General features: G+C 38.9%; 1 protein-coding gene across 3 annotated transcripts in view; it reads left to right on the top strand.

The window, feature by feature from the left end:
* The window catches only part of TFRC (transferrin receptor), a 104,942-nt gene that overhangs the window by 70,811 nt on the left and 10,089 nt on the right, over positions 1–24,042 (top strand). Inside the window, exons 1-11 of one of the 3 annotated variants that reach the window (XM_006185583.3) lie at positions 8,813–9,006; positions 14,080–14,138; positions 14,692–14,902; positions 15,420–15,630; positions 16,756–16,905; positions 17,080–17,188; positions 18,747–18,860; positions 20,363–20,461; positions 20,845–20,984; positions 22,446–22,603; positions 23,335–23,454. In XM_006185583.3, coding sequence (XP_006185645.1) covers positions 14,103–14,138; positions 14,692–14,902; positions 15,420–15,630; positions 16,756–16,905; positions 17,080–17,188; positions 18,747–18,860; positions 20,363–20,461; positions 20,845–20,984; positions 22,446–22,603; positions 23,335–23,454 — 1,348 coding nt within the window. In that variant the 5' untranslated portion in view covers positions 8,813–9,006; positions 14,080–14,102. Of the gene's footprint in view, positions 1–8,812; positions 9,007–11,456; positions 11,528–14,079; positions 14,139–14,691; positions 14,903–15,419; positions 15,631–16,755; positions 16,906–17,079; positions 17,189–18,746; positions 18,861–20,362; positions 20,462–20,844; positions 20,985–22,445; positions 22,604–23,334; positions 23,455–24,042 lie in introns of those variants that run through there. The other 2 variants (XM_014560038.2, XM_014560037.2) reach the window with 2 other exon arrangements.

The following is a 24,042-nucleotide window of genomic DNA, read 5'->3' as shown; positions in this document are numbered from 1 at the left end:
ATGCAATGCCTCTGGCAGAGGGAGCTGATGCCATGCAGACGAGCACAGGACAGGTGCCCCCTGCCACTCAGGCAGGATGCTGGTTTAGGGCCATTCCTGACCCAGCCTAGTGGCTGCTAAGTGGCCAGAGAGAAATGAGTCAGGGTAGGGGCTGGCCTGCCTGGCAGATATGCAGACGTCCACAGAGATATCCAAACAGGCTGCAGTGGTGTCTGCAGGTGCTGTGCAGAGGGGCAGGGCCTCAGGGGAGGAATCAGAGGCTCCCTTGAGGTTCATCCTCTGGGAGTGGGGGCTGGGTGGCTAGGGATATTTCAGGTCAGGGCAACCTGGTGAGGGAAAAAAGGGTAACCTTGAGAGCACATTCCCCAGCAGGAGCTGACGGTGCCAACTACACTGTGCCAGCACCAACCCTCCCAGCTCTGAGTATGAGTGTCCTTGCCCAGAAGCCACTCCCCTCTGCCAACTCTGAGAGAGGCGAAGGAAAGGAAACAGGTCAAGGCTGGTGTCCCACTCAAGCTGACTTTTAACTGGGCTCTAAAACCAAATTCCGTCAATACATACTCTGTGATCTGTTTGTTTCATAACCTATGAATGTGTGAGTGGGTTGGGGGAAGAGCCAGAATAGTGATTTAGTATTTGTTTCCCTTTAGTTTCTCAGTAAGCATTTTTGTTGTTTGTTTGGGGTGGAGATGGAGGGGATTTGGTGGTAGTGTTTGTTTTTGAAAAATCCAATCCTTGCTCCAGCCCTGGCCCTGTCCCAGGAGAGGTTCTAGAGTAGAATCTGCTAGGACTGTCTATTCAGCTAGTCTTCCCAGACCAGGGCCCCTAGCATGAGTGGGTTGTTTGGAAATTGTAGAGTCCCAGCAAAGGAGCTGAGTGGTCTCAAGGGTTGTTTTACTCAAGCTGCTCCCCAGTGAATGCCCTTGTCCACTGAAAAGCTTTGGAGAATAATAGGCTACTACAGCCACACAAAAATAGCTGCCAAGCAGAAACCACTCTCATGCCAGCTGGCCACACAGTGTGTCCTCTCTGTGGGAGTACTGGAGAAACTGCTAATAAAAACTTCTTCTTCCTCTAAAACCTACTCAGGTGCGTTCTGAGGACCAGCTGCCTGGGCACCGCCAGGGATCTTGTTAGAGACGCAGAGTCAGGGGCCCCCACATGGACCTTCTGTGTCACAATCTGCATTTTAACAGACCCCCTCAGGACGTCCATGCACATTATAGTTTAAGAAGCCCTGGGCTAGAGTCCAGGCTCCACGTGGATCTCAAAATCCACTTCAGCTTGATTCATCTCAACACCCGCAGGGAACCCTTCCTGTCGGCAGGGTCCCTCAGGGCTGGACCCTGGATCTCCCGCCTCAGCTGCGAGGGCACCGGGCTGGACGGGGCTGCCTCCTGTTCCCCGGAGTCTCTCTCTGGAGCTCTCTGCTGCCTTGCCTATTTTTGAGTCCTGGCTTGGACTTTGTTACAGAGTCAGCGGGTCTCTTCAAAAGCTTCACTGTTTGAATCCAGTCTCAGAGGCAGTAATCTCATGACGTTTAGAGACAGTTTATCATGATTATATTTTAGGTTAGCTGCTTTCTGATTACCTCACTGGGGGCTGTGGATTTTTATGTCTTCAGTTAAGCAAATTCCAAACTTCACTTGAGCATAGGTTACTTCTAGGAAACATTCTGGGAGATAGTTATCCCTGGCCCACTGCCCTTAGTGACCTGGTCCGTATATTTTGGGGTCTTGTATTTTGTGCCTGAGGCATCAGATTCAAACTGGATTCAAACTTCCCTAAGATGGCTATAAGGTCCAGGCTGGAACCTGGCAGTAAGTCACTACCTACTTCAACCATCTGCCTGCTGGATAGTATTTCAAGGTTTCAACACCTGAGATGTAGTGAAAGCTGGTTTTAAGATAGAAGGTCTCAAAGCTAGGCTGTGCCACTTAAAAACTATGCAACTTGGGATCAGTTATTTTGTATTCTTTGCACTCCCACATATTCATCTATAGAATGGGTACGGTACCTGCTTGACAGAATTGTTGGGATGCAATTGACTCAGTATAAGCACTCAGCCCAGTGTCCCGAACAGGGCAGGGGCTCAGTGAATATTAATAGACTGACACCTGGGAACATGGCTTCCCTCCCATGTAAAAGACTGTGTGAGATGAACTGGGGAGCCAGGCCAGCCTCACAGATGTAACCACCAAACAGTTGCCTCCTTGACCACATTTCTGTTAGCAGATAGAGAGACCCCTAAATTAGGAAGCCCACCAAAGTGTGGGTCCTTGCCACCGGTTGTGAAAGAATTCACACAGCAGAGGCAGTGGGACGAAGTGAACAGCCCCTTTATTGCTCAGAAGGGGAAACAGAAGGAAAGTGCTTGAGCAGAGAGAAGGAAAGAAGGGTGCTCGAGCAGGGAAAGGAAGCACTACAAGTGGTGAGCTGTCAGCCACGATGGCCAGTAGGGACAGGCCCCCGTGGGCTGAGGGGTCTTTTGATAGAAGGCTCTGCCATCGGTGGTGATAATTATTTTCTGCAACAGGGTCCTTTCTCAGAGCTCAGCCCTGAAACAAAAAGCAATTAGCAGAAACTTCGGCAGGAACAAAGGAAGAGATAATGGGGTATATCCTTGGATTTTAAGGAGCCAGCTGTGAGATGAGAGAAATGTCCTGTCTTTTCATCAGCTGGGCACTTCCTTTCCCTTGTTGATCAGCCAGGGTCAGTAAGCCTGCCTTACCACCTCTCTTGTTTGCATGTATGAGAAATAAAAGTTTTGGCAGGATTCTTTTCCAAACCAAAGTAACATTTGTCTATTTGCTGAAGAAACCAAAAAGTTTCTGATGACATGATATTTTTCCAAACACTGGATTTGCTGATTTAGGATTTAGATTTAATCATCTGTTTGCAAGTGTTTTCTTTACACATTTGTTCATTTTCCCCCTTTACATCAGCGGCCACCCAGAACTTCACACTGTCCTTTCCAAGACCTCTTTTTTAAAACTTTTTTTTAAAGACCTCAACTTAGGCTGTGTTGGGCCATAGGGCACACAGTTTATCAGAAGTATTATTGCTTAAGATGCCAGATTTGCACCATAGAGGAAGGGAAACTCAGTTATAAGTGAGAGTTACAGGCTGCAGATGTCAAAATGAGGAAGATGAAAATAAGAAAAACCAAACTGATTCCATTGATATTTTGGAAACACAGTTAATACAATTCTTTAAATTCAATAACTCTGCTTATCAAAGGGAAGTATACATTCTGAGAATTTAAATAAATCAGCTGTCTTGTAGGGACAATATGCATACGCTGCAATGCTGTCAAACATGTACCTAGATTTCTGTAGCATCAGTTACACCTATGAAGTCTTATTTTTAGAATTATTTGAGATTTTCCACCAGCATGAATATGAATCCAAATTTTGAAATAAAATGAAATCTCAAATGAAAAATCAATGGATCCCATAAATATTCAAATCTTCTCAAATTGTCCCACTCGGATGGTCCCTGAACCTTTTTAACAAAAATTCTGCCTTGGGCAGGGGTAGGAGGTATAACTCAGTGGTAGAGCACGTACTTGGGTTGCACAAGATCCTGGATTCAATCTCCAGTGCTTCCGTTAAGGCAGAAAAAATTCTGCCTTGGGGAGAAGTCTGTAGAGCCTTGTATGTATGCAGTTAGTCTGTGTCATGGTTAGTTTCATAATGAGGCAGTGCAGTGGTGTTGTTTAGGACTGGGTTCAAGAAGCTAGATTGCCTATGTTTAACTTCTGGTTGTCACCACTAATTAGTCATGTGACCTGCAGTAAGTTCCTTCTGTATAAATCCACTTTCCACACCTGGAAAATGGAGATAATATTAATTCTTATTTTTAAGGGCTGTTATGAAGATTGCATGAGCTAATACTGTAAAGGGATCAGAATTGTTCCCAGCAAACAATAGATGCTCAATAAATCTTAGCTGTTGTCTGTCATTCAGCTCTAATATCAAGGATGTTCTCAGCCAGATGGACCAGGTTCTTTCCCATCATTCCCTAACTAGACTGGTGATAAACTGGAGAAGGTAGTCTATGTACAGTGTTATTAGACTGCAACCATATGTGGATATCACATTATCCATGGAAAAGAGAAGACTATGAAATAGTAACACAATTAGCTAGTACATGGCAAAACTATATTGTGAACCCAGGTCTCTGCTCCAAAGGCCAATCTGTTTCCATTGAACCCTACTGAGCGCTCAGCACGAGATGACCATGTGCAGTGGCTTTTAAGGTAATGAATGCGGCGGCAGACAGATGGGATTTGTAAAGACAGTAGCCTCTAGAACAGAGGAATTGTGGCCCTGCTCTGTTCCTCTATTTGACAATCTGGATTGGTCAAACTTCCAAAAGTGACTAGTGGGTGGGGAGACATGGAATTGTGTCCTGGGGTGGTCCTTAGAAGGGATTAGGGTATTTAGCCTAAGGAGAGAAGACAGCTGTGGACATAAGAGCAGTTTTCAAACAATAACCAAATTATTGAAAGCAGAGAGAAAAAGAATTCAGTTTAATATAGATAAAAACTTTTTAACAGTCTGGTTTGGGGAGTAATAAATTTGATCTCACTGGAAAGGCTGAGGAGAAGCTAGACAACCACTTGATGGGGTAGAGGAATTTTGTTAAATGAGTTCAATATATATTTATTGAACATCTGTTATAGGCCATGGTTGATACATGAGTTAAAGTTCCTTCCAAACTTTAAGTTCTGTTATGAAACTAGATCTATTTTGCCCAGATGGGGCTAAATAGGACCTTATATCCTGCTCAAAACTCCGACTTTGACCACTATATATGTTGGCACAAATATTCTTGTAATTAATTTAAAAATTAATTATATATTCTGCTTTCCCTGCCCTGAGTAACCTTTGCCACTTGCTATAACATACAGGCAAATTCCTAGTCATCTGGATTGCTCCTGTTCCATGTTTTCCTCTGTGAGCTTCCTCTTAGCACAGAGGAAACAAAAAATAATTTAGTCAGCAGTATTAGGGTAGGAAACTGAAGGTTTCCAAGTACATTTTAAAGGAAAAAATGCAAAATAAAATGGAAAATAGTACCAACCTCAAAAAGCAACCCCAAATATATGAGCTGACCATTCACCTTCATTCTCTGGAACACATCCCGTTCCAATGTGCAGAGCTCCACATTTTTATTTTATGATTCTGGTCCTAACGTAATTGCCCGGGGCTTCAAATTCCAAAGTAAAGACAGTGGATACAGTTTGTCAAATAGGAGCTGAATGTAGGTTGGAGTGCTTCTCGAGTGGTGGCTGGGAAGAACTTCTGTGTGACCGGGCAGAGTTTTGCCATCATTGACCAAAACGTATTTAAAAGCATTTGAAAAGACTTTACGTGTTCTAACTCTGCCTCCCAACTCATAAAACCTCAATCAATATTTGTTGAAGTGCAGGGTGATAGGAAGTTGAAACAGTGGGCAAAGTAACAGGGATAAGCCTTGGGAGTTGATATTTAACTTGAGCAAGTTGCTTGTCCTGTTCACTAGAAAGATCTATGCTCTGAGAAGGGTTATGGATTAGCACTGTGGTTTTCAAACACAGGTTATAGCCCACTGAGAAATCAGTTAATGGGTTGAAATCAGCATTTAAAAAAATTAAATAGAAAATTCCAGACTGCTTTGCACACAGCAATGGTACTATTTCATGAAACTTGTGTGTTTTGTATGAATACACACACATACTCACGTGCACGCACACTCACATACACTGAGTAGTGCAGTAAAGTGAATGTTTACTGTGGAGCGCAGTCACGAATGTTTGAGAAATGCTGACCTAAGATACCCCATTTAGCACTGGGCCACAGAGAGGATCCCAAAAAGAGCAAACGTTTTGGGATCCTCTATTACTGAGTTGACAGATTAATGTATTCTTATAAATTGTGATTAAATATACATACCATAAACAGATTAATGTTTTAAAATATAAGGGGTAAAAGTCCTAAATGCCTTTGTCTAAAAACTAAAAACCTTCCATCCCCAATTTGCATCATACTGAAGGTTTGGGTTTACAATGCTGTCCTCCATCCCCCTTGTTTTTCCTCCGAGGTTCCTGGTCTGTATCTCCGTAAGAGGTATATGTTTTGATCTTGATCTTATGGGGCAAGTAGCAAAAGTTCCGTCTTGGACCTGTGACTGAGTTAGAGAGGAGAGTGTGTTTACATTCAATTGTACATTATAAAATTGTACATTAAAAAACAGATAAGCATAAAAATTAACTAGAATCTAAATAGGCTTATAACTTGGAACAAGATTTAGAGAACTACAGGGTGCCTTGGTGAGCATATCAAAGTCTCCCCACCCCCCCTTTTTTTCAGATCTGGGCATGTGGCTGTCACAGACCCTGACTTGCTTTTATTTTTGTTTACATTTCACACTTGCATCCTTGCTGTTTGTCCTTTAAGTATAAATTGTTTCCTCAGCTACATGGTTTGCCTTTTCAGGGATAAAGCTTCCTTTCAAATCTCTACATGTCTTTGCCTGACACACAATACTACTCCAAAAAAATGTTAATAATGATGGTAATTAATTACCTTTCTTTCTCAGCCATTGTTCAATAACTGAGTCATTTTTACTGGAATCAGGGCTCAAAAGCCATTGAAGACAACTTTCCTTTTCTGGAGCCATAACCTCATTGCTAGTTGCTTAGAAATATTCAGTTTCCAGACTTCCTCCATCAGGCCATATTTACTCACTTGGCTTGGGCTCGGAACTAGCAGCACCTTATATTTCTATAGCCATGTAGTTTAAGGAGTTTTCCTACTTTTTAATTTACTGGTAAGGAAAGAAAGGGACATTATCTCCATGTGGTCAATGGGGAAACAGGTGTAGAGCCATTAAGTGCATGGTTCTACAGCACAAGTGGGTGACAGCTCTGGACCAGCTGCTGACTTCTAGGCTGGGGCTCTTTTCACTACCTCAGTGGCTTTCCTGGTTTGCTTTTTCCTGCTATTCCTCCCTCACGAAATAGGAAGACTCCTGCTTTTAGCTCAAGGTGAAGAAAAAGAGAGAGAGAGGGACAATTTTGCAGCTGATGGTTCTTGTAAACATCTCAGAAGATGTAATTCCCCTGAGGTGTTTATGTAGAGTAGGATTTTTAATACACACCACAGCAAGCTGGTCTCCTATAGCTGAATGCTTTATTTCTTCCTCATCAGCTCAAATCTGGCCTTCAGACATCTCCCATGTTACTTTCCTGTCTGATTCTATTCTGTTCCACCTCAACAGACTCAACCAAGAGTCTACCATGTGCCAGTTTACTGTGTGTTTTTAGGAGATTGCACCTGCCTTGTCTCATTTAAACCCACAGAAAAACCTGTGAGGCAAGTATTTTTATTCTCATTTAAGAGCTGGTTCAATCCAGGTTCAAAAAATTTGAGAATTCCAGTTCCTTGACTCCAGGCTTTGTGCTCTTCCCCTAGATCTCCAGGGCCTGCATGTATGTATGTATGTATGTATGTATGTATGTATTATTATTATTATTATTATTATTATTATTATTGTTGTTGTTATTATTATTATTATTATTTAAGCACATTGTACATTCCCCTCCAACCTCCAGTTTGCTTTATGCAAAATCCTAGCATGCATGATTTTTAAAAAATTTTCTGCGTAACTTTTGGAAGAACTGCAACAATTTTCAGTCCACTGTAAGGTACGTCTTATGTAAGTCTGTGGAAGGTTGGAAATTGAATAATATCAATTTCAGTTATGCTGGATAGTTGGTTTTTTTAAATCAAAGTATAGTTGATTTACAATGTTGTGTTAGTTTCTGGTGTACAGCATAGTGATTCAGCTATATGTATATATATTCTTTTTTCAGATTCTTTTCCACTGTAGCCTCAACACAGTGAATCCCTATCCATCCCTTCCCGTGCTTTAACTTTTTCCTGTGTAGATCCACTAAGGTGTGGTGATATTCCTGCTTATAAGATTTTAAAACATTTCTCCTTAGGGAGAGATTTTAGGGAATGGGGAGCATAACGAAGGTCAGCGAGCAGACCGCATGTATTTCCTCATTTTGGCACTTAAAGGGAAAGGCAGAAAGCTGAGGGCGGGAAAGCAGATTTGCATTTCAAAGGGCCGTTGTGCGTCCCTAGGCTCTAACCTGGAAAGTGCTTTATCTGTAACCCTTTTATGGCCCCAGTCCTATTTTCATTTTGTGGCTGTTTGTAAACTTGTCTAACTTCGCTCAAAGGTTACCGAAGGAGAGAGTGGGAGAGAGTGAGAACGTTTGCAGGTTTAGAAAGTGATAACAATCTCATTTTATTTATTTATTATGCATTGTACAGTCCTATAATAATAATGACAATGAACATGAAAGCTTTTCTACAATTCTACCACCCTAACTAATCGCTTGTTTCTATTTTTCCTTCCATCCCCTCACGCATTAAAACACTCCGCAAAGCTCTGTGCTAGTCTTGGTGATTCATGGGCAGCTTTCACACATCTTAAATACAAATGTGCATTTTGCTTTTAATTCTTTTCCCCTTTTTCTTATCCTAAGTATTTCTGACGCTGCAAAACATTTAAACATGGCTTTAGCGACTACCTAATACGCCACCAACAAAATACACTTCAAGGAATTATCTCAGTGTAAGTACCCAGCACGAGGAGTAAATGCCAACATCATTTAACCTTGCACTGCAGGACCTGAAGATCGGCCAAGGTTAGACCTGGAGCTCCGAAAGGAAAGACGCCTCCTAAGGTGTACGTGACGCAGGAAGTGACGCAAGCTCCACGGGGCGGGAGAGGGCGGGGCCAAGCAATAAACGGTTGGTTGAGGATTGACCATCCCATCAGAGAGCTTCACCATCGACGGGCGGCGGGTACGGGAGTAGCAGACGGGGAGGCGCCTGTGTGAGTGACAAGCTGCTGCTAGAATCTCGCCGACCCCTCCAGTCCTCCCTTCAGCCTGCGGTCCAGCAGCCTCGGGGAGCCGCCGGTGGAGCGGCGCTGCGAAGAGAGGTTACCCTTTCTTTCTCTTCATCTGTGTGCCCTCCTCCTCTCGATAGCCGAGAGGCGTAGGGGAGTCTCTGTTAAGGCCCCGAGGGCTGGATGAGGGGTGCCCCACTGTCGCTCTGCGCCTTGCCATTCTGCTTCAGCCTCCTCAGGCCACCCAGATCTCTTGGCCTCACTAACTCAACCTTAAAAGATGCAGGCCCTCGTGGGACAGCCCTAGGCTGCAGGCTCGGGAGCAAAGCGTGAGCCACGCTGCCGCGGAGCTGACCCGCTCTGGGGAGCACGTGGCTCTCAGGAAGTGTCCCTGGGAATGGCTGTCGGGGTGGTGGGTGACCTTGAGCTCATAGCCCTTGGATTCCTCGGGGCCCACCCAGGCCCTAGACTCTGAAACGGACAAAGCTGTCCTCAACTGCATTACGACTGTGTCCTGGGCATTTAGGTGGGCGTTTCTGTAAGCTGTATATTTGAACTCTGGTGCAACCTGATCTTTCAGCGCTGCCTGTTGGCCTTGTGTGTGGGCTCTCAGTTTTCCCGAGGCAGAAGCCAACTGAACGCCGCATGTGTTCACATTAAGAATATTCAGGTTACTGGGCTCTCCTCACTATAAGATGGGAGACCACTGGGGATAAGACTTATGCTTTGTGAAAGCTATGGTCTAGAGGCTAAGTAAAAGCTATTTGGATTGGAATCAGCTTTTGCCTTCAGGAAATTAGAGGTATGGTATAAAAGTGCTGTGCTGTATTGACAAATGCCTTAGAGGCCCATTGTGTCACTGCTTCTGGTGGACAGCTCTCTAAGGTAGTACTAGGGAGGGTGGGTAAGAAAATAATATTTTGTGACCTGATTCTTGGGTTAACATTTTCCCCTTGCCCACTGCTTTTTGGCGACCTTGGGTATATCAGGGAAATTGATTGCTGCTTTTTCGGATAAGAAGATTGAAGTAGGAAATGGTGGTCCTGTTACAGAAGTATTTGAATACCTGATATCTTCATTTGAGGCTTAGCTATGAATTTGGAATACTGGATGCTGATTCAGTTGTCTCTGAGCTTGGGCATTTGACATTGTCAAAGACGTTTATTTAAAGTGATTTCTAGAAGTGGTTTTCTACTTTGGAAATTAAGTGTAGGTTATCTAAAGTATTTGTTGGCCCTGCTGTTTTGTTTTATTTCTTTTCTTCTCAATTTTGGACTATAAGAAACTCAATATGCTTCACAAGCAAATCCAGAATTTAAAATTTTTTATCATTGAGCTGAAATATTTTCCAAAGTCTATGTATAGCATAGCACTCTTTAACTTTTCTTTGATAGAATGATCTTGTCAATAATGGTGGTTGTGAACCTAGCCTGTGCTGAAGATTGTTGGACAGAGAACAACTCAGCTAACTCTGCCCTAAGGAGTGGCAGTTATTTGCCTCTGATAATGTAGTTATCTGGAATGGAGAAGGTTCCCAGCTAAACTTGAATCAGACAATTGAAAGCCAGTTAAAAATGATCCTCTGAGGCCTTTTGGAACTCTTCTCTGTATGTGCTGTCTGTCTGCTCTCTCAGATGAACACTACTCAAATAGACTGCAGTGACTTCAAGTTCCCGACCTTTGAGTTGAGCAATTTTTTTTCCAGAAAGCTAAATAAGAATGAAGATTTTTGCTTGTTTCTTTGATTTCCTTCACTGCCTTTTCACTTGAGGTCCACAAAGTTAGACTCTTAAAGCTAGTAAAGAAACCTTGACCAACCATCTCTTTACAAGTCATTCTGCGTATACACAATTATATGAACTCTGAGAGCTGTGCAGAAGTTTTTGTAAGTTCCTGGAATCTTTTCATTTTCACCTGCAAATGCATAATTGTTTAGGGAAATTGTTTGCAAAATGGGTATCTATAACCAGTTGCTTGAGATCTTGGAGCCCTGCCAGGTAAAGTTTAACATTTTTCTACTTTTTAAAGTTTCCCTATGACCCAGTGATTTCAGGATGAATCAAAATGGTGGCAGGGATGAGAAGAGTCGGCATCCAAGGCTTTCATTATATTCTCTTTCATATAATTTCCAAATGATAAGAAAAATGCACCTCATATACATTAGGCATGCCCTAATAACTGTTAAGAAATAAAGTATCTTTACTCTTTGTCAGTTACCACATAATTCCATCTCAGGTATTATAGGATAGGGAAATCAGCCAGAGAAGGCTTCATAGAGATGGCCCTTGAGCTGATCCTGTAAGAAATGAGTAGGATTTCAAGAACAGAGGAAGAATGTTAGGTACAGGCAGGGGCTGGATTCTGTCTCATTTTGGAGAAGATAGTGAGAAGTGAAGATCTCTGGAACAAGAGCCTCAAAAGCAATCAGAGGAACTTCATTTTATGTGAGCTCCAAGGGCTTAAAACTGTGGCTTGTTTTCTAAATTGAAGTGGGCTTGTCAGTAGTCACAAACAAGTGTCTTATTTTTATTTCAGGTGAAATGGAGTAGCAGCTCTGGATGTTATATATATGTGCAAGTGTATTTTGGCACCTGATCCCCACACTCATTTAGCTGTATGTATTTTGTGCAGACCCTTGGTTTTGAGACACCCCAAAATAGCTTAAGACCTCAAGACCTCAAGATAACTACCGTATTTTTGAAAATTAAATAAAAATTAATGCCACATTTCAAGAAAGTAGGAATAGGATGATTTGAACTTGAAAGAAGTTTGGGACAGTAGTGTAGCTAGTACCTTTGCATACCTCCTGTCCCCCATCCCATGGCTTAAAGACATTTTAGAGCTTCCATTTCATGTTTGAAATATGTGGGGCTCTGTTTTTGCTCACCTTAATTTTTATTATTGTGGGAAACTGAATTGTTTTTCGTTACCATTGAGAACACCAAAGATATACAAGGTGCTAATATGAATAAAAATCAAGGTGATGTTTGGTTTGTCTCTTGTAATAGATTATCAGCATTGGTGGTGACATCTTGAAATAAGCCAAATAAGAGTTGTTTGGCTTTTACATGTAGTCTTGTAACAGAACTACCTGTTTATAGACTAGTATATAACTGGTATGAAAAGTTTCTCTTTCATGCTTTCAGAGCACATGAATTAGAGTTATTTCAGTTGGAAGAAAATTCATTAAGGGGTTCTTTTAATTAGAAAGCTTTACTAAGTGTGAGATTATTTTGAAAGAATGACTCACATTTATATGTAAAACTTCAAGAATAACTTCTGTAGATACCATAGAATTAACTGTGTTTTTCACAGATGTGAGGTTAAATGATGGAGTTAAAATGGGAATTACCTAGGTCACAATTGTTTTCCTCTGACTTGATTTCTTTTATGTTATAGTCTTAATTTTGTGTCTGGGGATTGAAGTAGAAATAATATATTTGTTTTCTCAGTAAAAAGTATACTTAGATTTTAGTTATACAAAATCATAATTACGTGTGCTATTAATATCTATCTATTTCTGCAGACTTGCAATCACTCAGTCTCTTATTTATTTAAATTCTTTACTTAGATCATTTAGTTAAATATGTTGTCATGTTAGTCTTAACGTTAGTTTAAAACTAGAAACCTTGAAGGATGGCTGGGTCAGATGAATGTTAAACTGGTGAGCTGTTTTTTCCTAGAAAAGGGTGATTAAAATTGGTTCAGGGTGGGGCCTTCTAGCTCTGGCTCTAGTGATTGGGTCTGCACAGTTCTCGAGCAGTGATAGTGATAAGCTTTTTGTACCAGGTGGGAGCAAGAGATTGTGCTTCTAAGAATAAGATCTATTGCTTATTGGCTCTGGTCTTTAAAGCTTGGGGATTAAAAATTACTTTTTTGTTTTTAGGTTTTGATAGGAAGACTTTCCTAGTGCCAGTTGATATGTCTTTGTTTTGCAATTTGCCTATGTATCTCAGCGTGCCTTGCGCTATGTGGGTGTTAAATGCACTGTTAGTGTACTTGTAGTATAGGAAAAGCTTTAACATAGTATGAAATAAGTGTCTATTTTATACATCTTAACATAATATCACTTTCAAGTGTCTAGATGCACTCAAACCAAATTAATTGGAAAATCGAGATTTCAGTTAATACCTATGCTTTAAGACTCTTGGTTACAGAGATGTAGTTTGCTTTGAAAAAAGTTAAAATTAATTTCTTTAATTTCTGGAGATGAGAACATGCCTTCTGTAAAACCCACTAACCACTGGACTTCATTTTTAGATTATCAGTTTTCAGCCTTGAACAAGTCACTTAATATCTCAAATAACTGGCCTTTTCATCTATAAAATAGCACACTCTGTGTTTTTCTTTTATCTATTCTTTTTGCATGAAGGATCTGTCAAATTATTTGTTAGGAACTATTCATTTAATCAGAGGTATCAAGTTGTCTCTCCTTTTCTATTGGAGATGGTTTGTTACTGATCTGTGTAGCATGTGACCAGTCTTAATTTTAGTTTAGTTTTTTTTTTAAAGGTTCTGGTCTATTGTCTTTTGTATTTGTCCCTTTTCTTTGACTACTAAATTCAGTTACTTAATTCTGCTTACCATGGATGACATTCTAACTAGTTTTCCTCACATTTTAATTAAAAAAAAACTTCAAACCTACAAGAAATATTGAAACATTACAGTGTATATCCATGTACTCTTTACAGATTTCCACATTTGCTTTATTTCTTGTATACTTTTTTTAACTGAACTATTTGGAAGTTACAGATATCACAACATTTCATTCTTAAATTACTGGCATTAATCTCCTAAGAACAAGGATGTTCTCCTCCAAAAAAGCAACACCATTATCACACTCCTAAATCTAATATTGATACAGTACATTACCCAGTATATAGTCTGCATTCAAATTTATTATTTCTCTCAATAATGTCCTCCAAGCTGTCTCTACTCCCACCTCACCTCAGTTCAGGATCTAATCAAGGATCACACTAAATTTAGTTGTCACATAAACTAAACATCTTGGTTAAAGAGTCTTTCTAGAAAGGTGATAATATATTTAAAATTAAATTTAATATACAATGATAAGTAATACTTAATCTAGTGTGGTAATGAAAAGCCCTTACTAATCTGATACAGTAGGATCTAACTCATTATATTAATTCTCTGTTTTAATACTAGGCTCTTCTGTGTGACAGCTCAGAATGATGGATCAAGCCAGATCAGCATTCTCTAACTTGGTAAGATTTAAGTTGTATTACTGTGTCACCAGTTTGGATGAATATGAAGTACACAAGAATGGCTTTCACCTAGTAAGCATGAAATAATACCTAAAGCGATCATCAGGTATTCATTTACATTTGAAATGGTAGTCTTGAGGTATAACTGATCCCACAAAAGAAGGGTATATTCAGTCTTGGGTAGGGTTTTCATGGAAAATCTTATAAAAAGTTTCAGGGCATGCTAAAGAGAGACAACCAAATAGATAAGATGAACTAAAGAAAACACGTCAGAATGTATACCAGTAGACACACGTAACAGAAACCCTCTGTGAAAAGGCTAAATGAGATGAAGAGGGCCAGTGTGATCCAGGCCTCATCTGCCATTGACACAACTGGGCACAGGGCAGAATGCTGATTTGAAAGGGGAACTTCTTTCTTCTTAAGAATGTATAGCAAGTCATAGCAATGGCCCAATAATAAGTATCGCATCTGGCCAAACTTTGTTTAAATGTCCCTATTCCCTTTCTTCTCCTTCATAATGCTTTCTTTCCGTCTTTTAAAAAAATCTCAGTTTGGTGGAGAACCGCTGTCATATACCCGGTTTAGTCTGGCTCGGCAAGTGGATGGCGATAATAGTCACGTGGAGATGAAACTAGCTGCCGATGAAGAAGAAAATGTTGACAATAACACGATGGGTAACCACACCAGTGTCACAAAACCAAGAAGGTTAAATGGATATATCTGCTATGGGACTACTGCTATAATCATCTTTTTCTTGATTGGTAAGAGTGGCCATTCAAAACTTAAATGTTCCTTGTCACCAGCTCTAGGAATTCTCCTGATCCCGCCCAGCAAACATTTATTTCATACCTCTTTACATTCCATTATGCAAGGCACTAGGAATATAATGATGGCTAGGATTTTCTATACCTGCCTTTGAGGTTAGCCTGGTGGGAGAAGAGAGGTGCATGAATCATTTCAGTGTGATGTGCAAATGCTCCACTAGGAATATGTACAGGATATTGGTAGCATAGAAGCTTGACTGAGGATTCAAGGAAGGCTTCTGGGAAGAAAAGTTACCTTTGCTTTGAAAAGATGACTATTTAAAATAAAGTTATTATGTAATATATTGAATGGTTTAAAATAGACAAAACTGAGATGCATTGTTTAATTTTGAAACTGCTTACAATTTGATTTAAAACCAGTCTTTTCAAGGGTTAGTTCAATACATTAACAGTTCTTACAGGAATAGATTATAAATGAAATTCTGAATTCAGCTCTGAAACTTTTTATCCTTAGGATTTATGATTGGCTACTTGGGCTATTGTAGACGTGCAGAAACAAAAGCCCAATGTGAGAGACCAGCAGGAACAGAGTCTCCGTGCACAGAGGGTACAGAATCTTTTGAGCCAGAAGAGCACCTTCCTGAAACACCTCGTCTATTTTGGGCAGACCTCAAATCAATGTTGTCAGAGAGACTGGATACCACAGACTTCATCGGTACCCTCAAGTAAGCTTGAGCTACTTCACAAGTTCAACCTCAACACCCAAACAAACAGTGATTATTAAGTGCAGTGAGATAAAACAAAGGTGATAATCTGGAGGAAAAGCTTTTTAAAATAGGGAGTCTTCCCATGTTTAGTTAGAGGGTAAAGAATCCGTAAAGAATTCAAACTATATTGATAGGGAAAAAAGTTAGAACTTTTGCATAACTCTCCTTTTTCCTAAGAAAATTCACGGATTCTTGATCATTTGGTTCTTTGTAGCTTGGTGCTTGCTGTCAGACTTTCTTCTGCTCTCATTTTCCATCTTAACCCCTTGTAAGTCATGCTGAGCCCTGCTACTATCCACAAGAGCACTGGTAGCCTTTTTCATCCTCTAACTCGGGACTAACTTGTCTGCCCATCTTGATACATCTCTAGTATTTCTTGATTTTTTATGGTTCTCACTCAGTCATACTCCAAGAAGTGTCCTTAAGGTTTTTGTTCTTAGATTTTTAAGATCTTCCTTAAGATATATATCTAACTCTGCATAAAGAACACCTCATCTTTCACCTTTTGCTAGCTTCCTATAGTTTCAATGGTACAGTAATTCTTCTGGTCTTAAATGAGGAATCTTGGTATTTTTACTTCATCTGATGAGTACTTTTGTGTATACTGTGCACTAGGCATTATGGATAAAGTGAGGATATAGTCTACCAGAAAAAAAAATTGTATAACTAATATGGGGTGTATATTTACAAAGAGTCATGGGAACTCAGAACGAAGAGCAGTTTTCTTCCAGGGTATTCAGAATGCTTCAAAGTAAGTGAACTTGAAGCACTACATCTTGAGTTCATCAATCCTGTTTCATTTCGCTTATAGCAGATCTCCTGGAAGCTGCTCATTTCCCCTAAAACCACCCTAAGCAGATATGTGATATTGGAATGGGCTTTACAGTAGATAAAGAGGTTTTAATAAGTTTGAAATCATAAATTCCTTCAAATATGGGCACACATTTTTTTTTCTTCTAAGTTTGTCTCTACCTGGTTAGTCCAGGATTTGGGGTGCTTTTAAAACAATTTGCTTGATATTTGAGTTCATTGTTTATTTTCAGTTAAACGTCAGTTCATTTAACAGTGACTTTTTTTCTTCAGGATGCTGAATGGAAATTCTTATGTCCCTCGTGAGGCTGGATCTCAAAAAGATGAAAGTCTTGCATTTTTCATTGAAAATCAGTTCCGTGAATTTAAACTCAGCAAAGTCTGGCATGATGAACATTTTGTTAAAATTCAGGTCAAAGACAGGTATGTTGAACAATAGTAAACTTATTTTATAGAAGCAGCTACCTTCAGGTGTGCTGATTATAGCTAAGACCTTTAAAATAAATAATGCAAGTCAAATGCTAAATGTGTTAAAGCCATTTAATTTTTCCCTAAGGATGCCTTAGCTTCATTTTAACTTAATCTTTTTTTTTTAAGCAATGCTCAAAACTCGGTGATCATAGTGGATTCAAGCAGTGGCAGCTTGATACACTCGGTGGAGAATCCTGAGGGTTACGTGGCGTATAGTAAGACTACGACAGTTACTGTGAGTAAGGCAAACCGTGCACGAGACTTCCCTGCTAAGTAGCTCGAAAACTCATTGTCTTTACTGTTCTTAGTAGTTACAGTATAAATTTACTTATAAAATGTAACTGATCATGGGATATTCTTGTTCTCAACCCTCCTATGCCACAATTAAAATAAAATCTCAAGTCCTCCTCTTGGTCAGCAAGGCCCAAAGTAATTCTACTGCTCTCTTCTTTGCTTACTCTGCTCTGGCCACTCATACCTCCCTGCTGTTCCTCAAACTCTCAAACTCAAGCATAGTCCTACCTCAAGACCTTTATAGAAATCGTCTTTCCCTTTGCCTGGTCCACTCTTCCCTAAAATATCAGCATGGCTTTTCCCCTCACTTTGTGCAAGTCTCTTCTCCAACATTATCTTATCAAAAATGGCCTTCCTCTAATCATTTCTCCCCATCCTGCTTTACTTTTCTTCCTAGGACCCACAGCACCTGACATTATCCATTTGTTTCCACACTAGAATGTAAGCTATAGGAAGAGCTAGGGGTTGGTTTCATTTTCTGCTGTGTCTCAGAGCCTTGGACAGTGCCTGATGCATGGTACTATTTGCTGAATGAATTCGTATATCAGATACCCCCTTATGTGGGGACAGATATGAATAACCATCTTCACTGGCATCTAATCTTAGCTTGATTCTTTAATGCTTGATCTTTTAAAATTTAGGCAAATATGGCCAAACTACTATGGAAATTAAAAAACAGCTACATAAATCTATCTATGTTTTTAGGTTAAAAATTACATATTTGTGTGCCAGGGGTGTCTGCAGAGAATGCCTTCCAAGTCAAATGAAGTTTTACAGTGGTTCTGTGTCTTCTTAGTTACCTGTGCTGTATCACTTTCCGTGGCTACCCACAAGCCAGTGGTTTGGAGATGGGTAGATTGTTCTGTTAAAGAACATTTGGAGTTTTGGTTCACCTGCTAGCTTTCTATATTTAGATATTTGGTTGTTAATGTCAGTTTATGGCTGTACATGTGAACTCTGATGGAGTTAAGGAACATTATGATGACAGCTTATATAAACATCTACAAGTTGATCTATGCAGGTCATTTTACTGTAAACCAACTTTTGGACAGATTTATTATCAGCATTTTCAGTTAATTCTTATGTATATATCCTCAGTTGTCTGGGGTTCAAGTGTGGGAACATTATATAATTCATGCTGCCATGGCTAGCCTACAATATTTATATTGATATATGTCTTTTTTTTAAAAAGATATCTTATTATCCTTTCTCTTCCTCCAAAATATCTGAAGGAATGTAAATTAATTGACGTAAATAGATCAATGTTAATTAGATTAAAGACATCATGGGATAATGAAAGACATGAATATAGGGGACCAGAAATCTTGACTTCGCTACTGTTAACCCTGACCAGTTTTGACTTTAGAACTCTTATATATCCTTTCTAGGCCCTGGTCTTTTTCTTCTCTTTCTTGGATATGACCTGTAAAATCATTTTGTAGCAGACTCTGGTTGTTCTAATACGATAATACTCATTGAATCTAATGTCTTTATTCTAGGGTAAACTGGTCCATGCTAATTTTGGCACTGAAAAAGACTTTGAGGATTTAAACACGCCTGTGAATGGATCTTTAGTGATTGTTAGAGCAGGGAAAATCACTTTTGCTGAAAAGGTGAGTATGAGTTATTAAATACATTGGTATCCTATCATTCTTTAGCTAAATGGTATTGTTGATTTTCTTACATTTTGAAAACCATCGGTCTTAAACTCTCGTGCCTGATAACATAATTTATTAAAGTACTTTACATGCAAATAAAATAAGTTCCAATTATCTAAAGTTACAGGGTACTTCCAAAACTAGCCTATCCACTTGGAGTATTTTGTGGCTGTTGTCTTTTGATGAAAATGAAGTAATCAGAAATACTTAAGTGAAAGAGGTTTAAATTATGTCTTTGTAACAGAGTTTTATTTATATGTATGTATAGAATTCATTTATAACTATGTTTTGTAAAAAGGAAAATTAAAAGTCAGACCTACACAAGGGCCTTGAATGGAGCGTATCAAAAGACAATGGTTGTCTTGGATGGGTTTTATTATTTCTTTTATCTTTTGAACTCTCCTTAAGAGTTAGTTAAGTTTTGCTGTGCAGCCATATTGAACTGTTTTATTTTTTACTTTTTAAATTGAGATATAATTCACATACCATAAAACTCATCCTTTAAAGTGCACAATTCAGTTTTTAGTATATTCACAGGTTGTGCAACCATCACCATGATCTAATCCAGAACATTTTCATTATCCCCTAAAGAAACCCCACACCCATTAGTAGTCACTCCCCATTCTTCACCTCCTCTTAGTCCGGGCAATCGCTAATCTACTCTCTGTTTCTATGGATTTGCCTCTTCTGGGTATTTTAAGTGAATGGAATCATACAACATGTTGCCTCTTGTGACTGGCTTAGTTTGCTTAGCATAATGTTACAGGTCATCCAAAATAACATTTTTGAAATGACATGGTAGAAATGGAAGAGAGGTTAGTGGTTGCCAGGAGTTGAGGGTGGGAAGGAAGTGGGTATGGATATCAAATGGCAATGGGAAGGATCTTCGTGGTGTCACAACTACTTTTCAGTATTTTGATTGATTGTTTAGAACTTAATATACACAAACACACAAATGAGTACAAGTAAAACTGGGGAAATCTGAATAATATTAGTGGATTGTATTGTATCAACATCAGTATTCAGGCTGTTACATTATACTGTAGTTCTGCAAAATTTGACTATTGGGAGAAACTGGGCAAAGTTTATAATGGATCTCTCTGTATTATTTCTTTTCTTTTCTTTTCTTTTCTTTTTTTTTTTTTTTTTTGTAAAAGTAGATTTATTTAGAAAGATATACACTCCATAGACAGAGTGCAGGCCATCTTAGAAGGTGAAGGAGCAAGAGAGGCCTCTCTGTATTATTTATCAAAACTGCAGATGAATCTATGATTATCTCAATAAAAATTTCAGTTAAAAATTTTTTAAAAAGTTAAATTTTAAGACAAGCTATTTGAAACATTGGAAGTACTGGTGTAGTCTTCTGTAACCTTTTGTCTTTCAGCATAAGTCCACTATGTATTCTAATTTTGGTTGATTAGATCTTCATTTTCTGAGCTTTACATGTTTTTCTTTAGGTTGCAAATGCTGAACGTTTCAGTGCAATTGGTGTCTTGATATACATGGACCAGACTAAATTTCCTGTTGTTAATGCAAATCTTCCAGTTTTTGGACATGTGAGTTTTTGTTTCTTGAGTAAATGAGTTACTGGATTCTCCAAATTGTTGCTAGATTCCATCTGCATTAATAGAAATAGAACTGTGCCTTCCTTAAATACTCTTTTTTTCTTGGAGAGTTTTAGCAGTAAGTGAAAAGATGACTTACATGACTTTGAGGCCTAATTATTACTTATTGCTAAAAGAACTCTGTCAGTAGTATCTTGAGTTGAGAATTTGACATGCCATATGAAAACAAGAGTCGTGTGTTGTAGAACCGCTCAGACTTTCAGGCTTTAAGTTGCTAAACTAAACGCAGGTTATAGCCTTATAGTGTAGTTGGATCTTATAGGGATTTCTTGAATAAATGTCTGATAGAGCTAATTACTCTTTTATTTTTCTAGGCTCATCGGGGAACAGGTGACCCTTACACACCTGGATTCCCTTCTTTCAATCACACTCAGTTTCCACCATCCCAGTCATCAGGATTGCCTAACATACCTGTCCAAACAATTTCCAGAGCCGGTGCAGAAAAGCTATTTGAGTAAGTTCTTTCTTATTTGAAAACTGTCTTGAAGGGTCAAGTTTTCTGATTAGGGAGAAATAATAATCTGTTTAAGTTGATTTGATAACATTTAAAAATAATTGGCTATAATTTTCCACATTTGGGACATTTTGGAGATGGTTGGCTGGCTGTTAATTTGGTATAGATAAAAATGAAATTCTTCTTCCATAAAGTGATCTTAATAAGACATTGGATTTATAAACTCAAGGAGGCCTTGTTTAGTCTACCCAGTGAATTCCTTGTGTAATATTCCCCACATAGCTTGAGTACTTCCTGTGGTAAAGCACTTTGTTGCCTATGGCAACTCATTCAGTTATTGGAGAGCTGTTAGAATTCACAATGAGCTGAAATCTTATTCCCTGTAACACTCATTAGTCCTAGATTTTCTTTTTAGCAACAGAATGGTTCAAGTTTCCTTTTCTATAGATTCAATATCCTCAGTTCTCATGACAGTTTCCAGAGGCTTTATATTCATAATTAGTCTTTAATATCCTCCCTAATGTATTAGTATCCCTCTTTAAAAATAGAACCCAGTCTGATTAGAGTACAAATCATTAATTTTTATCTTGGTATTGGCATGGGATGTCAGTCTAGTTTCAAACACTCATGTGAGCATTTATTGGCTATGTGACATAGAACAAGTTACTCTAACCCCCTCTGGTCATGTTTCTTCGACTTCATTGGATAGCTAAAATATATTCTGCTTAGCAAGGTTATTGGTATCAAATGAAGAGCCTACATCTACGTGTAAGGACTTTGTAAAATCCTATGTGACTATTAATAATGCTGTCTAAAAGGTTTTTGTAACAGGTGATTCTTTTTGACTAAGAATCAGCTAATTCTTCCTACCACCTACAAATCTTTCCTGACCTGTGAAGCCAGCTCCCTATCTTATTCTTGTGAAGTGGGGGTTAATAATGTTTTGACATATTTACGTAAGCCCTTTTAGAGCAGTCATTGGTTGCATAACACATGAGGAATCAAATAGGAGAAGATATCTAACCTAACTACTATCAGCATGAGAGTATTATTTTATAACTGAAATAAGAATATATACTACCCCTATTAGTGGGGAGAGCTAGGAAATAATATATTAATGGACTTTTATATAAGGACTTCATTCTGAGTCCATCTTGGTATCTGTTTCAAACGTAAACTATAGCTGTGTCCCTAGCAGAAAGGCACACATCAGATGAGGAATAAATAATACATTTTTTAAAAAAAAATTGGTTAAACTAGGAAGTAACTCATGATTTTCAAATGACTAACCTACAGAGCAAAGTAAAACACAAATGTTTGGCCACTAGTGAGTAATTTTATATGGTCTCTTTATATGTCCTCTTAACCTAGAGCTTTACTGGACAGTAGGAAGGAATGATTTTGTAAACTTGGGCAAAGTAACAGTAACTCAGAACCCTGATCTCTGTTTTGTACCTGTAGAAATATGGAAGGAGACTGTCCTTCCAGTTGGAGAACAGACTCTTCATGTAAGCTGGAATCCTCAGAGAATAAGAGTGTGAAGCTCACTGTGAACAATGTACTGAAAGAGATAAGGATTTTTAACGTCTTTGGAGTTATTAAGGGCTTTGAAGAACCAGGTAAAGACCTTGGGGTTTTTGGTTTTTTGTTTTTTTTTTTCTATTTTCTTCACTCTTAAGGATGTGGCCAGAGGGAAGGAGTGCAGGAAGGCTGACTTGGTTTGGTTTTGTGAAATGCTAAATCTTAGCTGTCCTAAAGTGAACTGCTCAGGTGTCAGTTTTATTGGGAGGTAATAAAGTCCTAGGATATTAACTTGTCAAAAATTGACCATCATGACTAGAAAATCTCATTTAAGTTACTAAATAGGCCAGAGGTAAGCAAATTTCTTCTCAAGGGGGCAAATAATACACATTTTGTAGGCCATACAGTCTGTTGCAGCTCTTCAGCTCTGCCAATGTAGCATGAAAACAGCCATAGACAATATGTAACAGATGGGCCTGAAGGCTGTAGTTTGCCGATTTATCTATTTGAATGCAATCGAATAGTCATTTAGTAAGGAAAGCCCTTGGACTTCAGTGCTTATTAGATTGCAAAAGTAAGTGAATAAACTTAAATGGTAATGTAGGAAAAAAGAGTAGCAATACTAATAAGGAAAAAGATCTTAGTATCATCTTGTGAATTTTTAATCCCTGGAGTTCTAAGTCAGATCTGAAGTAAGGCTCTCTCACCCATAATACATTTTTTTTTTCAACCCTTCTACTAATGTGCTTATTCTGGACTTCAAGTTAGAAAACAGTTTAAAAACTGATTACCTAATTTATCCTTTTTTTTTTTTTTTTTTTTTTTTGAGATCGCTATGTTGTCATAGGGGCCCAGAGGGATGCCTGGGGTCCTGGAGCTGCTAAGTCCGGTGTAGGAACAGGTCTTCTGTTGAAACTTGCCCAGATACTTTCTGATATGGTCTTAAAAGGTAGAGTACAAATTTGAGGACCTGAACATCTATGTGCTATCTGTATTTCTAAATGTTATAATATGCTTTGTTCACTTTTGCCTATATTCTTATGGTTCACTTGTGCTAGACCCTGAATTCTTAAGTACCAAGCAGGTTTGTATTTTGTTGTATCTGCCTTTGACTTTGAAACAGCTTTCTATGCAGTGTCTTCATCATATAGGGAATCATCAGTTTCTCTGAGACACTGGAAAGCATTATATTGGGCCCTAAAGTCTTCGTTTGACTTATCTGGAATGATATCGCAAATCTAACGTGGTCCCTGTGGAATCTATTTGAAAGCAAGCAGTGTCATACCTCTGTACTAATGTTCTATAGTTTTGTTATAAACTAATAATATATAATTTTATATATTATATTTATACATATAATATAGAATACATATTTATACATTTGATTTATAAATATATAATAATATGTAATACATTTAGGGAAGAAAGGCTCAAGTGTTTCTTCCTTGGTACTTGCCACTCCGCTATCCCCACCTGCACATGCAAACCCCCATCACATTCCTGAATCTTTGGGTCAGAGGGTGAGTTGCAGTACTTT

Source organism: Camelus ferus, chromosome 1, assembly GCF_009834535.1.
Source record: "Camelus ferus isolate YT-003-E chromosome 1, BCGSAC_Cfer_1.0, whole genome shotgun sequence".
NCBI classification, from domain to species: domain Eukaryota; kingdom Metazoa; phylum Chordata; class Mammalia; order Artiodactyla; family Camelidae; genus Camelus; species Camelus ferus.
This window is presented reverse-complemented; position numbering and strand designations above follow the sequence as displayed.